General features: G+C 43.4%; 1 protein-coding gene across 1 annotated transcript in view; it reads right to left on the reverse strand.

The window, feature by feature from the left end:
* Positions 1–212: 212 nt before the first annotated feature.
* Positions 213–16,274, reverse strand: part of RAB31 (RAB31, member RAS oncogene family) — a 120,159-nt gene continuing 104,097 nt past the window's right edge. The window contains exon 7 of the mRNA XM_044773451.2: positions 213–3,954. Within this exon, the coding sequence (XP_044629386.1) occupies positions 3,857–3,954 (98 nt within the window). The 3' untranslated portion in view covers positions 213–3,856. The remainder of the gene's footprint in view (positions 3,955–16,274) is intronic.

Genomic DNA, 16,274 nt, shown 5'->3' on the forward strand with positions numbered 1-16,274 from the left:
TCATTGCGTGGCTGTGCCACATTTTATTTATCCATTTCCTTAGGGGAAGCCGATGTTCTGCTGTTGGAAACAGTACCAGTGAACATCCTTATACAGGTCTTCATAGGTACAGGCACACAAGTTTCCACAGGGACTCACCATTCTTATTCTGAGGAGACTGATTTGTAAAAAATGATTCAACAGAACATACAACAAGAAAAAGACAAACTTGGTAAAACTTAAAATATTTATTAGTATGAATCAGTGTGTGTTAAACCAAAAATAACAGATACAATTGGACGCTGTTGAGGGCAATGCTTTACCGTGGAATACAAGGTGGAAAGGTCTGCAGCAGCGTCTTCGATACGCGAGAACTGGGTCCAGCCCAGACAGAAGCTCTTTATAAAAACATGAGAAAAAGGAGTTTACACAACAGAGTATGATGTTGGATCACTGGGTCTGGTTTCAGCAATGATGGTTAAAAGAGTAAACTGGATACCTAACAGGTCTGAATACAGCTTAGGGCGCTTTCATTTGTAAGCCAGCTCATTATTCAACTTGCTGTGAGCGTTGCTGAGCAGTGAGAAGTGGAGCCCCCTAGAAGGAGCTCAATGTCGGCCATCACAAGCCATCTTCCTTGATCTTACAGGAAATATTTCAGTCATCCAAACCTCCCTCAGAAAATAAATTCAGTTCTCATTGGTGCACAGCCCTTTTGTTGGCTAAAGCTTGGCTTTAGATCTTCAACCTTCTATGGTCTGAAAGGTAACGTCATATTCAGCACCCTAATGTACCATTTTCTACTATAAAATGGCAAGTCAATTATGTACCTACATAAAATATTTATATGACCCCAGTGCCCTCTTTGGGATTTCCATGGGGAGATAACCCCTAGGAGAGCCCACGCCTACATTAGATAACACACGGTCACGAGCCAAATGTGGCCAGTGAAAGGGGTTATACGCTGGCCTAACAAATATGAAATCATATTTACACATGTACACGTACATACCACACACGAAAGGAAAGAAAACAGAGGAAAAGGAGTAAATTTTGGAAAAATGATGTGAAGGATGCTACAGCACATAAAACTCCTTGACATTGTGGAGCCATAGTAATTTCCAGGCCTTTACATAATATTACATGGTTATAGTTCAATATTAGAACAGCCAGAAAGTAATCTCAAGACAAATCAAAGGCAGATGAGATGGCCTCGCTGCGGACAAGGCTGGAGCACCTGTCTTCAGAGAAGCCTCTGCGTTTATGCAAATGCTCATGTGCTCAAGCGCTATCCACTCTTGACACCAGTTGCTCCAAGCAGTGATTATATATATTCTGTCATCTGACTGGCTTGAATAGTTAAGGTAAGAGTGGTTCACACCCTCAGGTGCTTCTGAAATAAAACCAGGGGCTCATTCATGGGTAGCTGGCTGTGTGTGGTTAAGATCAGCTATTTTATGCAAGACACAACCACTGAAGAGCTGGCCCAGAGCTGCAGAGGCTGCTGAGGAGCGTACCACCTTAGCTTGGCAACCCAGCGGCTGTCTAGAGATAAACCCAGGTTCTCAGGGACTGTTGGGTGAGGAAGGGTTCCAAAATAAGCCTGCACGTCACCCAGAAAGAGGTCATTTCAATTTGGAACCCAAATTTTTTAACTTTGGAAAGAGGCACGGTAATCACTTGGCCTGCAAGCAGAATCATGTAGGTCAGTAATGTTGACAATGTGCAGAAAGCCCTAAGGACCCCTGCCAAGACATCTAAATGCCACTTGCTAACAGTTCTTGAGGTACTGTCTGGGAGACCTAAGGGGCCCCCTTGAACCAAAAATATGCCCTCACATCCTAAGATTGTCAACTACTCTGGCAAGCTGGGTTGAAGCAGTTAGAACATCAAATTGACAGCATATTCTTGAATTAAAAAAAACCTAAATCTGTGATTTCCACCTGTTTTCTTGATTGCAGACCACTTACAGGAGTGTAAACTTGGCCCTGGTCTCTCAAGTACTCTTGCTTTCTGTTGATGGTGGACTCAGCGTCTCCACCTGCCGTGAGCATGGTGCGCACAGCCGAGAGAGGACTCTAAGTACCAGGTCACGCTGAGTGACTCAAAGTTCAAGGTTTAATCAGCTCACTATCTCTTTCATGGCTTTACACTGTAGGTGTTCAACTAATGTTTGCCTGGCCTTGAACGCTCCTGGCAAATAAGGTTCATCGGCTCTGCTGCCACGCTGCGTGAGGCTGTTCCCTTGCAGCCCCCACAAGAGGCCCCGATCCAAATGTCCTTTAAGAATCACCTCCCGATATGAGCCCTACTAGGAAATCAACTGCTTCTTGACCCTGGGTTTTTATGACAGTTAGAATGGTAATAGGATTTGAATTTTCCATGGAAAAGCTTTTCCCTTTTTTCATGCCTTCTTTCCCTTTACTTCCACTGGATTCACATATCTTTAATTAATTGAGCAGACAGAGAACCTGAAAAGGAAGGTTTTATCGAAGCCTATTCTCAGCCAATTTGCACTCCAGAGTTGGACCTCTGGTTACTCCCCCAAACTCACCCCCCAAGCTTGGCATCTTCTAAAACGCTTTCTCCAATTTTATAGTTTTGGGAATCTTAATCTGGAATTGAGAATCTTAAGGTGTTGGTACCTCGTCTGGCTGGCTTTCCTGTAATCTATTATAAATTGATGCTATTAGATGTTTGCCCTTTGGTCTAGACTCAAACATCCTCTAGTTAATTTTCCCCCTAGATATGACACTATGATATATTCTCTCTCTTTTTAAAACACTTTTATTAAAAATTGGCACCTGAACTAACATCTGTTGCCAATCTTCTTCTTCCTTTTTTTTCCCTTCTTCTTCTCCCCAAAGCCCCCAGTACATAGTTGTATATTCTAGCTGTAGGTCCTTCTGGTTGTGCTGTGTGGGACGCCGCCTCAGCATGGCCTGATGAGTGGTGCCATGTCTGCGCCCGGGATCCGAACCAGCGAACCCTGGGCAGCTGAAGCAGAGAGCGCAAACTTAACCACTCAGCCATGGGGCCGGCCCCGATATATTCTCTTAATAAAATAATACTCTGTGCATTAAATTTCTCTAAGAAAGTAGGAATTTGTTACTGAGGAGGCAATGCATACCAGGCGGTGTCTGGAATAATATTTATATCCTACATCTGTCACTGATTACACAATAACTACTAAATGAGTCTTCCAAACCAGGCCTCCCAATCCCAAAATCACACGCAATATTTTAGTCAGATTTGGTTTGTTTACATATGACCAAAACTTAAAAAAAGGTTTATCAAGTAAAAGTCAGAGATGTAGACAACCCTTTCTAATACATCTTTCTCCACTTTTATAACAGCTCAAGTCCACAGCTTGAGTGATGGTCCAATTACACTCCACTGAAAGGTAAATTAAACTAAATTAAATTAACCTTTCCATGAAGGCTGGTTAGGCAGCAAGGCAATGGCACTGAAGAAGTTACTGAAATCTGGCGGGGGACACAGGACATCAGAGTGGACCTCCACTTTAGAATCTCACACACATAATGAGCCAGTAAGACTTCCGTACAAATTTAAGAATATTTTAAGACTTTTAACGAAAAACTCAAATATACTTATTACCTAACATCCATTCCCTCCCAGGTGCATTTCATACACTAAAGGCCACTTTGCGGTGGTATGGTGGATTTTTCCAGAGTTTTCTAAAACCCTTTTCCAGGGACAATCTTGCCCCATTCCCTGCAGGTCTTCCAGGATGCCAAGCCAGCGCGCTCACTCTTTCTAAGTGAGGTGCCAGGCCACCGAGGGTGGGAGGTCCTTCAGCAGTGCACAGGGCGGGGGGCTCTGGCTTCTTCCAGTACAGTGGACCCTGGCCCACGGGTCAGCAGCACCGCGGGCCGGCTTGCGTGGATGGCTTCCCAATTTTGATTCCTCCATTGTTTCCATTTTCATGGGGGTCCAAGGGTGGGATCTGGCGACCTGGAACAGAAAGGAGGACACATATAGATTGTACCTTGCTTCAACACCTCCACTAAGGTTTGGGTCACACAGAAAGTGGAGAAGCTACAGAAGTAGCTCGTTTTCCCTCCTTCCCTCTTTTCCCCTCTCCTTTCTTCCTCCCTCTCTTCCTTCCTCACTCCACTGCATGACGTCAAACCGCGTTTAGATAGTTAAGGAAAAGTAAAAGCAGCTTCCAGATACTACAAATGTCCCTGGACTTGGAATCCCTTGCTCCTGAGTACAGAGAAAGTCCCCATCCCGCTTCTCGGCACGAACATCAGCGCCTCGTCCCTCCCTCGGCTTCCCACGCGTCTGTCCCACTGCAATGGGCTGCTTCATGGACCCGAGGCTTCAGCAGTAACAGCGCGTGCTCGTCTTTTCTGCTTCTTAAAATAGAGTTGGATTGGGAATTGTAATCTTCCTAGTAATATCACTTATTGACACTTAGCTCCCCACCCTTCATCCTGCCAACGCACTTAGAACATTAACTGGAAAGCCCTGGGAAGCGTTCTTCACAGGAAACAGTATTTTTCATGTCATCCACAAGTAATCCTACCTGTAAAATTTAACTTGAAAAATTATCCCAGAGTCTCTGTAAATACACAACGTAAAAAGTAAAAAGGAATGGAGGATTAGGGAGGGGGTAGCTAAAAGGTGTGTGGTTTCTTTTTGAGACGATAAAGATATTCCAAAACTGACTGTGCTGATGGTTGCACATATCTGTGAACACACTAAAAACCACTGAAGTGTACACTTTACATTGGTGAAAGGCATAGTATGTGAGTTTTATCTCAAAAAGCTGTCTTTAAAAAAGGCAGTGGAATCTGGAAGTAACAAATATGTGTTTAGAACCTTACAGTTTTCAAGGATTATCACAGGCACCTTCCTCACTTAATCCTGTGAAGCTGGCGTGGTGGCCGTGATTATCGCGAGTTTACTCAGAGGACCTTGGCTCCAGGCTGAAGGTCACACCTCAGGCGGCTCTTTGATGATGACCTGCATCTCGATTTTCTGAGGCATCCCAGAGCCAGCGCTCCTCCTGCTCTACATGTAGCTCTCTATGCTATTGTTCTAGTTGCCATGAAAAAGGCATGAAACACTAGCTCGAAAAGCAGGATTTTTTCCCCCCAGCTAATTAGTTTAGTGCAGTATCAGTTTACTAAGTAACCAGTAATTAGAAATGGAAGGGAAATTAGTTCCAAAGACAAAGTCCTTCAGTGCAAGTGGATGTTACCTAAGGACAATAAAGAGAGTTAAAATGCCCTGGCAGAGGACATTTTCACAAAGGGCAGAAATAGTTAATTTCAAGGGTATTAATTCATTGTGTCGATTGGGTGGCACGGTCATCCATCAAAGCTCAAGCATAAAGATCAAGGTCACTGGCAATTATCCCCAATTCAAAATCAATGGTAGAGCTCTTCACCTGACTACCGAACAGATGGGAAGGTTGTAATAATTCTGCAGCTGTTGCTTCTGCCATTTTGCATAGCCCATAAAGTTATCCAAAGCTTTTTCTGGCCATTCTCAAAACAGTTCGGTCCTAATGCAGAAGCGAATACAGATGTAAGTATGTATTTTCCTCTTCTGGACAGGCTGTGTTTTTTTATTAGTCATAATTAAAAGGAAGTAAACAAAAAGCCTCTTCTACTTTGTCCATCTTAAGCGATAGAGGAGGAAGTCCCCAATGACTGCCAATACTCTGATTCATTCGGATCAGATCTCGCCAAGCAGGTGCTACTTACTCCTCTAGAGAAAGCGATGTGTTTTGGAGGGAGGATAGTGTCAAGTTATATCATTATTTAAATTATTTAGGATAATAATATTTCAGGTGCCTCCCGAATGTGTGAGGTGCTGCACGAGGGGATTTTTCTTTTGCATCTGAAATATTTTCAGACAAAATTATAATTCTGATTGGTGCAAGCTGTTGCTCTAGTTAACCAAGACAGTCCTATTTACTGGTCGGTATTTCTGACAATATCAAAATCAGCATCCTACACCAACATCGACCTCATGCTCTTCTGATGTTGTCAACTCTAAAGTTAGCAGGACAGCAGCACGCCGTCAGCCCTCCCACACGTGACTTGTGCTACATGACTCCTGTCATAAGTTTTCCTAAGTTTTTTTCCTCTTCCAAGTACCCCAAATACAGAAAAAGCTTATACATAAGATATTCATTAAAGCCACAAAAGTAGAGTGAAAATATAGCGACAAAGAGCATATAGAAAGCAAAATGGGAATGCTAAGGCAGCCCCAACACCCTGCCTTGCTCTCCCCTCGCCCTCTATCTTTCCGCCTTTCACCCCTCCCCCCAGTAGACAATAAGGAGACAATATCTGGGGAGTCTCCCCAGATTAAGTAAGACCCAAGTCACAGCTCAGGGGGACTCCCTCTTATTTGTTTTAAATTGTTAGCAACATTTTTAAATCAATTGTTGAACCTGGCTTCTTAGAGACACCGGGTTCTCTTTCTCTTCAGAATCCTGAACACCTCACTTATTAGAACAAAATATTTCTCAAAGACAGAATTACTGCAGTTTCCTCAGACTTTGTTTTTCTCATCTGGCAGAAAGAGTTTTGCGATCTGAGAGTCAGTACTCCAGTTAAGCGAACTTGGACAAGTTGTTTAATATCTCCAAGACTTCCTTTCCTCACCTATAAAAAGAATATGAGAAAGTCACTTGACAACTCCTGCACAATATAGATAGGCAGCTATTACAATATGCAAGGGACTCATGGCAATGAACAGAGTCCCCAGCTGTCTCAGGGTTCTGGGCGCAGCTTAAGCGGCGTTTGCAGGGGGTGAAACCCCTCCCCAGTGGCTCACGGTGGTGGACACTCAGGGTTCACTTACTAAGATCAGGACCCATCCTGCTCTTCATGAAACGCTCAACCTTGGAGGTGTCCCACACATTCCGGCATCAAACAGTGAGAAGAAAGAAGTGCTTACACTTTAAGGCAGAGAGAGAGGAAAGCCAGGTCATAACAAGGAGGCAAGCACCTTAAAAAGAGAAGAAAGCCAGCAGTGCTGTGAGAATACAACGGGGCTCTGACCTTGTGGTCTGAGTTCTCTGGAACTTATGGAAAGGTTAAATGTACTTAGACAAGAGAATAGTTCTGGAAAATAGCCCTAGCGCTCTGTGCGAAATGATCACCTTTGAACACTGTTGAATCAGTATTAGTTACATGGGCAAAGAATAAGACAAATATATACATACAAACATCTGAAAAGCTGTGAGTATCATCTGCGTGTTTCTACTCTTACAAAATGTCCTCTGAGCACACAGTCTCCAGAACGAGTCATCCTGGAGTACAAGCCTACGCCAGGGTGTTTATTTTAATAAGCTTTGGATTGTGTAAGATTCTGCTTGGGAAAAGTTAAGACCTTTTTTTGAAGTTCAGTTTTCCTCAAAGTTGACAGCCCAGAGAAAAAGTAGTTTTTATAAATGATTTCTCAGGAATGCAATTTGCGCAAAAACAAATTCCAAGCCTGTCAATTTTATCATGGCTCTGGACGGAGGCTGCAATGCTTTTGCACGCAACACAAATAAACAGCATGCTTAGCTGCAGCTGTTGTCTTTCTTTGTGTGGTGGACCAGCCGTTTCCTTCGTGAGCTCAGAGTCGTCCCTGACATTTTGCTGTCTCTGTCCTCCCCTTTCATTCCAGTTCCAGCATTTCCTGGGCTTGGCCACCTTTTGTTCGGTGTTAGAGGTGCTGGCAGTTGCTGGGTAACTTCTGTTTCTCAATCTTGATTTTCTGAATCATCCAGATTAGTAAACTGACCAAGTTTACCAGGACTTGGCAGTATTTACTCTTGATAATGACCTTCAAGCCTCTCCATTAAAAAAGGGGGTCTCTATGGAACACTGCAGTGACTCACAACCATGGAACTTTGCCCTAAGAGCACAGATTGGGGGCGGGGGAAACACGCATGAGAGTTGAAGCCATTCTCTAAACTGTCCTTTTGCTGCCAAAAAGAAGACAATATTGGAATTACTAGATGATCTTGGACATTAGAGTCTAGACCTGCAGAATAAGCTAACATTCTCCACGGGACCAGACGGGCTTAGGAGGCGGGAAGTGAGTGCATTTAGCCGGGGGGCTTGCAGGAAGTCCCCGGCAGGGAGACTGAGAGCCTGAATTTGGGTGCAGTTGAGAGAAGGAGCAAACAAAGATGGAAGAGAACTGCAGGAAGACGCCTGGAGGACGGACAACCGACGGGAAGTGGGGGGTGAAGAGAGGGACAAAGAAAACTGAAGTTCAAAGTCTAGGAAGCAAAGGAACGGCCATGCCCCAACAGACAGGGAAGGGGGCAAGGCCACCACCAGCTAGTAGTCCAAGATGCCAAATGTCTTCAACACAGAGGGCCTTAGGCTATCCTAAAATCATTAGGCTTCCTGACGATTCAAAGGCATTTTTTCTTTGTCTTTTAAAAAAATTAATAGACTGTATTTTGGGGGGGCAGTTTTAGGTTTACAGAAAAAACGGAGCATACATTACAAAGAATTCCCATATACTTCTCCCCATCATCCCCAATTTCCCCTATTTTAACATCTTTTGTGAATGTGGAATATTTATTACAATTGACAAGCCATTATTGATCATTATTAACTAAAGTCCATAGCTTACATTAGGGTTCACTCTTAATGTGGTACATGCTATGGGTTTTGATAATGTATAATAACATGTAGTCACCATTACAGTATCGTACAGCATAGTTTCACTGCCCTAAAAACTCCTTGCGCTCCACCCACTCCTCCCTCCTTCCCCCCAAGCCCCTGGCAACCACTGATCTCCTTACTGTCTCCACAGTTTGCCTCTTCCAGAATGCCATATAGTTGGAGTCACACAGGACGTAGCCTTTCAGACTGGCTTCTTTTACTCAGCAATACGCATTTAAGGCTCCTCCATGCCTTTTCAAGGCCTGCTAGCTCATTTTTTTTTGTCACTGGATAACATTCCATGGTATGGATAGATCCCTTTAATTTTTTATTTTAACATTTAAAAATTATAAGACATAAAAACACAAGCCACAAAGCAAAAAAATCTAACATATTAGACTTCATCAAAATTAAAAACTTCTGCTCTTCCAAAGACATTGCCAAGAAAATGAAAAGACAAGCCACAGACTGGGAGAAAATATTTGAAAAACAAATATTTGTAAAGAATATGTATCCAAAATATATAAATAATCTTTAGAACTCAGTAAGAAGACAAACAACTCAATACAAATGGCCAAAATTCGAACTGTCACTACCAAAGAAGACACTAGAATTGCAAGTAAGCACATGAAAAGGTACTCAACATTAGTAGTCATGTGCAAAATGAACTTTCAAACCACAAGGAGATACCACCATACTCCCACTAGAATGACTGAAATTTCATTAACTGACCATAGCAAGCATTGGCGAGGATGTGGAGTAACTGGAGCTCTCCTACGTGGGTGGTGGGAATGTAAAATGCGAAAACCAAAAAACCAAAAAGTTTGGAAAACAGTTTCGCAGTCTCTTAAAAAGTTAAATGTGACCTATTAGATAAGCCAACAGTTCCACTCTGGGTGTGTACCCACACAAAGACTTGCACGTGGATGCTCATGGCAACCTCACTGTAATTGCCAAAACTTACTGAAAATGACCCAGATGTCAGGTGAACAGATTAACTAATTTTCACTCATGCAAGGGAATACCACTCAGCAATAAAAGGAACTCAAATCCATATTGTGTTAAACTCTATAGGACAAGTGATCTAATTTCTTGAATAAAGAAATCGCATGAGGGAGAAAAAAGAGAGGAAGATGGAAAGAAAGACTTAAAAGACATATCAGCTAACCACTGTGTGTGGAATTTATTTGCACCCTGATTCAAATAACCTGTAAAATGAAGCAAAGAAACCATTTACGACAATTATGAGCTATTTGGCCACTGAATATTTGATGATATTAATATGATAATAGCATTATGATTATTAATGTGATAACGTAATTGTTGTTATGTAAAACAAAGTTGTATACTGAAAATATTTACAGATAAAATGATGTCTGGGATTCCCTTAAAAATAACAGAGGCAAGGGGTGGGCAGGGGATGTGTGGGGTAGAGACGAAACCAGCTTGGTTATGAGTACATGATGGTTCACTATATTATTTGGTTTACTGTAAACGTTTAAAATTTTCCATAATAAAGTCTTTTTTCTTAAGTTCCCTGGAATCTCACCACTATGACACAACGATTATTAACATTTTAATGTGTATGTATCCTTCCAATCTTTGCCCAGAAGAATACGTAATTTATTATTATATATTTCACAGTTCATATTTTATGAAATCAGGCTATTACTCACACCGCTCTGTAACATTTATTTCACACTCAAGTTATCTTTTTATTCAGTAAATACATGTTTACATCATCATTTTAATCACTGGTTTACACTGATGTACCATGAATTTTTCAACACTGTTTCCCAACTTTTGGACAGTTAAGTCATTTCCTGCTTTTCACCATCATGAATAATGTCACCATAAACCACCATACGCACTGAGAAGTGACACACACTAGAAATGGAGAGCAAGCGCTCTGGAGCCCCCTGCCTGCCTCCGGATCCTGGCCCTCTCCCTTCTTAGCTAGGTGACCCAGAGCAAGTTACAAACCTCTCCGTGCCTCGGTTTCCTCACACGTAAAATAGGAAGGAACACAGTGCCCGTTTCAGGGAAAAACGGTGCTCTAATGAGTTAAGATATAGTTAAGCAATTGCAACAACAGCACAGAAGGAGAACTCGCTAGATGTCAAACGTTATGACTGCATTTTACACACCTGATCAATTTCTTCTCTACAATCACTGGGACAAAAGATACGTATGTTTAGGGCTTTTGATATCCAACTTGCCCATATTCTGAAACCACATTACTTCACAGATGTCTCCTATTACTGTATTTGTGAAATGAACATTTTTGGTGGAGAGAAAGTGGACAGGCTTGTCCCTGGCCTTTCCTCGTTCCTTAGGGCTAACTCTGCCTTCATTTGACAGCTTGCTATACTATCACAAAATCTGCCAAGGTTTTATTTTGTTTTCAAATTTCTTTAACCGGCTCCAACCAAAAGTAACTACCTAGGGAACTTCAAAAATCCAGTGGACCTTAAATAGCTCACACTGTGCAACAAATGATGACAGAACAAGACACTATTACTGCCCACAAGTCTTAACTTCCTGTCTTTCATATTAACACCCTATTCTAATTTTTCCAAACCAACATTCTTGCACTTCTAATTATACTCACTTTAAAAACCAAATATTTCTCACCTGTTCTCAAACTAACAGTAACCAACAAAAAACCTAGTTCAACATCTTCAACGTCCCCAGACGTGATTTTCAGGAGAAAGCCTCATGTTCTCTTCTCTACAGTCAATATTCCAACTAACTCAAGTAAAAGCAACAGCTGCCTGGCCGAGGCCCACCCCAGGCCAGACATTTTCCTGGTGAGTCTGCACAGCCCCACCTCTTTTTGCTCTCAGGGAGAGTTAAGGAAAAAAAAAAGTATTTGAATTGAATAATTAAAATCCACAAACCAAAACTTGTGTTCCTCCCACTCCAGAATCTAGTCTGCTAGGCTCACCGCAAATCCAGCCCCGAGAGAACTTGCTTCTGTGAGAATCTTCCTCCTTCCAGGAAAGGGAGCCCTGGGGTGCTCTCCGTCCCTCTCCCTGCCGTGTCCTCCGTTCCACACCCTCCCGTGTGATTGGTTCTACTTCCAGATTTTTGAAATTCACGTCCACTTGTTTCCACCTACTCCAAGCCACCTCTCTTCTAGATTAAAGTAGCCGCCCTTATTCACGGGGGACCTAGTCCAACACCCCCTGTGGACTCCGGAAGGTGCGGATAGTACCCAACCCTATATATATTATGTTCTTTCCAATACGATAAATCATAAAGTTTAATTTATAAATTAGTCATCATAAGAGACTAACAATAACTGATAATAAAATAGAACAGTTATAACAATATACTGTAATAAAAGCTACCATAGATCTTAGCAATCTCAGCATACAAATTTCTCTTTTCCTTATTAAGTCGAGACTTTTCACTTTTTCACCCAAAGGAAGCACTTTACAGCTTCTCTTTGGCATATTAGAATTGCCAGCATCACTACGCTTGCACTTTGGGGCCATTATTGAGCAAAATAAGGGCGACGTGAACACAAGCACTGGGATACTGCACAGTTGATCTGATAACCGAGACGACTACTAAGTGACTAATGGGGGGTGACGTATACAGCGAGGCTAAGGGATGAGTCACATCCCGGGCGGGATGGCAAGGGGCAGAGCAAGATTTCGTCATGCTACTCAGAAGGGCGCACAATTTAAAACTTACGAATTATTTCTGGAATTTTCCATTTAATATTTTCAGACCATGGTTGACCAAGGGTAACCGAAACTGCAGAAAGGGAAACCATGGATAAGTGGGGACTACAGTATTACAACAGCATCCTAACTGGGTGAGCCATTTCCAAGCTTTCCCCCTCCTGATACATTCTCCAAGGGCGATCTTTTTGTCAGTGTAAACTGGATATGCCACCCCCTGCTTAAATCACTCGAGTGGCTTCTAGCTGCATCCCCTCCTTCCCATTACAAGGCCAGGCAAGGACCTGGCTCAGTCTCTAAGCTCAACCCCCAGCACGATCCCTGAGCTCCCCACCTGCAGTCCAGAGGCTTCCTTTCTCTTCCTTAAATGCACCACACCACCTCCTGCCTCAGGAACTCAGCTCTGGTGTTCACAGGCCTCTTCTCATTTTCCAGGTCCGGCTTAACATCATTTCCTTGGGGAGACCTCCTCTACGCAATCTAGAGTCCCACCTGTCACAGTCCTTGTTCTTCTGCTTCACAGCATTTATTACAATGTGCAATTATACACCTGTCTGACTCCGCCCACAGCCTGTCTCCCCACTCAACTGTCAGTTGTTTAGATCACCGTGATGTCCCCGCTATCCAGCATGACGCCTGACTCACAAAGAGCACAAGACACATTTGTTGGATACACAAGGAAGAGACACTAGGCCTGTCTAATTGGCTGTTGTTATCCAACCTGAAGTCCCCATAGAAAAGTGACTACACTTCTCTTGATCTGTGAACCCTCTCACATATTATCTCCTGGAACATCAAGAGATGAGGCTGAAGATGCAAATTCAAAAACCTGAATTTGGCACTGTCCTATTTACTAGTCTCAGCTAGTATGACAGAATAAGACCTGCTCCAGAGGTCGTGCAGTCTCGCCAGAAGAACGGATGAATACCTGAAACGCGGAGAATCATTTAAAGAGGGAATAGGTTCCAAGTCAAAATGATGGAGCAGACAGTAAGAAACCTCAAATGAAAGGCGTTGAGGAACCATTGTGAGAGTCGGGGCACATGAAGACTTCGTGAAGGGAGGAGACCTGAACGGGGAACGTTCGTTGAGGGAACGAAGGTTTGCAGGAATGAGCATCACACACGGGCGCAGAGTGAGCAAATGCGGGAAGGAGAGAACGCAGACCTAGCCTGCCCGGGAGCAAACGCCAGCTCGGAGCTCCATGCCCTGCCTTTCAAATCACGATGACGGAGACAGGCTGAGAGGGTAGATGCATAAGGAAGAACATCAAAATTTTGGGCATTGATTTGAACACTGTAATAAATAAACAGCAGAATACTCTGTGCATTTTTCTACACCAATTTAAGAACTCAAATGTAGAATAATTTTCTTGGCCAAGAATTTTTCTTCCTATATTTTGACTTAAAGGGCAAATCTTTAAAGTTCATATTAAAGGCATAAGAACCTAAGAAAGTGTAATGGACAACCCTGGTTGGAACTGCGTGGAAGAGAACTAGCGACGTGCAGTGGGGTACAGGAGCTCCAAACATGGGATTTAGAAAAGGGACCCAGACAGATGCCAAGCAGAGGATGGCACCTTGTGTGAGGGCTGCCTGTGCACAGACCACCCAAAACAGGGCAGCCCTGAAATCCTCAGAGGGTAGCTTCAGTATTTGAAAACAGACAGTCTTTGCTAAACAATTTCCAGTTAGAAAATATATTAACTCCTATTCAGAAAGCACAGTTGTCTCATTTCTGGTTTATGAACACTCCGGGTACGTGAAAGAGAAAGGTGTCTCTCTATCCAAGTCAGTATGAATTAATTTTGTTTACGCACCCTTCTTAAAAGGCTTTTATTCTCACTACCCTTCTTGATTTCTTATTGCATCTTTTCTCCCAGGCACGTTTGTCTCTGAACACAGCTTTGGGAAGCACAGACGTCAGCAATATCTCATTCTATTTCAAGCTCAGGGAGGAGCACAAGAATACACGTAAGACTAGGGAAAAGGAAAATAAAGGAAACGTCAGCTGCACTATGTTCAGGTACCCAGTGCTGCGCTGGAGACAAACCTGTATTCAGGCTGCCACGCCCTGGTCCGAAGAAATTTGCCTGAAGGAGAAAAGCCGTTGGGCACCAGTGCTCACAGCACGTATATGGAGAGACACCTTGGCAGGGCCTGTGTGTCTACAGGCTCTTTGCTAAGGCAATTTAACCAAAGCATAAGGAAACAGAATCAAACAATTGTTTATTTGATATGGAAGATGAGGTGATACAAGTATTCTATGGCTTCCAGAGAAATTAAGTATTGGAAGCCACAATTACCGGGTGCTTTAAGCAAAATATTTGTTTTCTCTTCACCAGGATTCTCAGGAACTCCTTATCCAAAGTGCCCATCACTCTGAGCTGTAAAGACCGGATGCATGTGACGGGCTGTCTACTGGCCGGACCACTCCAAGAAACACTTTTCAAGTTAAGATATTAATACTTGCTGCTTAGGTTTGTTTTCTTCTTTAAGGTCCTTATTTCATTTTTTATTTTAATAATGACTTGCATAAGCCTCAGAAAGTCTCCTAGCTCGTGCAGAAGCCTCAAGCTGAATCTCAAGGATACGGAACGCTGTGCTCCCTTCGCTGCACACCGCCCTCTGCACCGTCTGCCTCCCAGGGGCCAGCTGGGGAGAGGGCTCGAGGGAAGGGAGGAGCCGCACAGAGAGTGGCGTGGACGTCACCGTCACCAGCAGCTCTCTGGCTTCACGAATTAAAACCATTAATAAAACCAAACTTTCCATGGCTGTACAACTAGCCCAACAAACCAGAAAAGCCAAACGTCCCCAGAAGAGAATGAGTTTGGTCCAAGGAAACAGGAGGTGGGTGGAATGAGTTCAAGCCCACCTTTCTTAGACGTCACCCAGAGTTCCACAGCCACAGAGGGCGGCCGAGCAGTTTCCTCCCAGCAGGGCACTGCAGCCACGGCCCATTTTCGGGAAGGAACAGGAGTCTGGGAGATGGGGTTTCCAACATGAAATGACAGCCCTAGCTCTCTAGAGTTCAACCACTCAGGTCAACAAGCTCAGAGAACACCATTCTGTAGAGAGGGTGAAATAGCAGAAAAACGAATCCTTCTGGAGGAGGAAAGAAGGGGAGGTGGTGTGGACCCCAGTGAGCAGGGCCGGGGTCTCTGGAGAGCTGGGTTGCATTGTTTGGTGCATTTCTGTGTCGTGCCAGAGTTCCCCATCCCAGTGAATTCCCCCTCAAGCCAAGAAAAACAAACAAAATACTCCCTGCGGTGGGTTCTCAGAGTCTAAAGTAATGAACCAAAACCAGTTAAAAGGAAATCAAATCTGTTCTGGGAAGCGGCCCCTCTGACTTTGAGAGCACCGCCAACAATGACCTCAGGCAGAAGAGAGATCAAACTATCAGTTTCCCTTCTGGAATTTCCTTCTAGAATTGTCTGGAGCCTAGATATTTGAGAACAACTGCTAACTATTCAGGGGTTTGACTTTTCCTAAGGTGGGTACCCCAGGACTTTGTGTGCCAGGACCTCACTAAATCACTAAACACACTTCTTGCAAAGTCCCTGATTACGCTCTGAGGGCATCTCAGGACAGTTTCCAAAGAACAGGTAGCCTCTGAGGGCACCCAGAACAGAACGTCATTACCAGAGAGGCTGCGAAGGCGAAGTCTGGCCATCAGCTGGGAAACAGATCTTAGATAAAGGTAATTCATGGGGAAGCAGCATAAAGAAAGGGAAGCATAACATGGCCCAGAACTGGAGATGGAGCCGTCACCTTCTATTAATTAGCTGATCAGACAGAGGAAAACCTTTACAATTCAACTCTTCACCCAATACCCAACTTCAGATCACAGTGGATGGGGATACTATTTTTTGTTGACGATCACCAGCAAATGAAATCACTAAAAGTTTCTCTTATTTTGTTCGCCTAGAGTCATTCAGCTGGACGGGTGA

This window comes from Equus asinus, chromosome 7 (assembly GCF_041296235.1).
Source record: "Equus asinus isolate D_3611 breed Donkey chromosome 7, EquAss-T2T_v2, whole genome shotgun sequence".
NCBI lineage: Eukaryota > Metazoa > Chordata > Mammalia > Perissodactyla > Equidae > Equus > Equus asinus.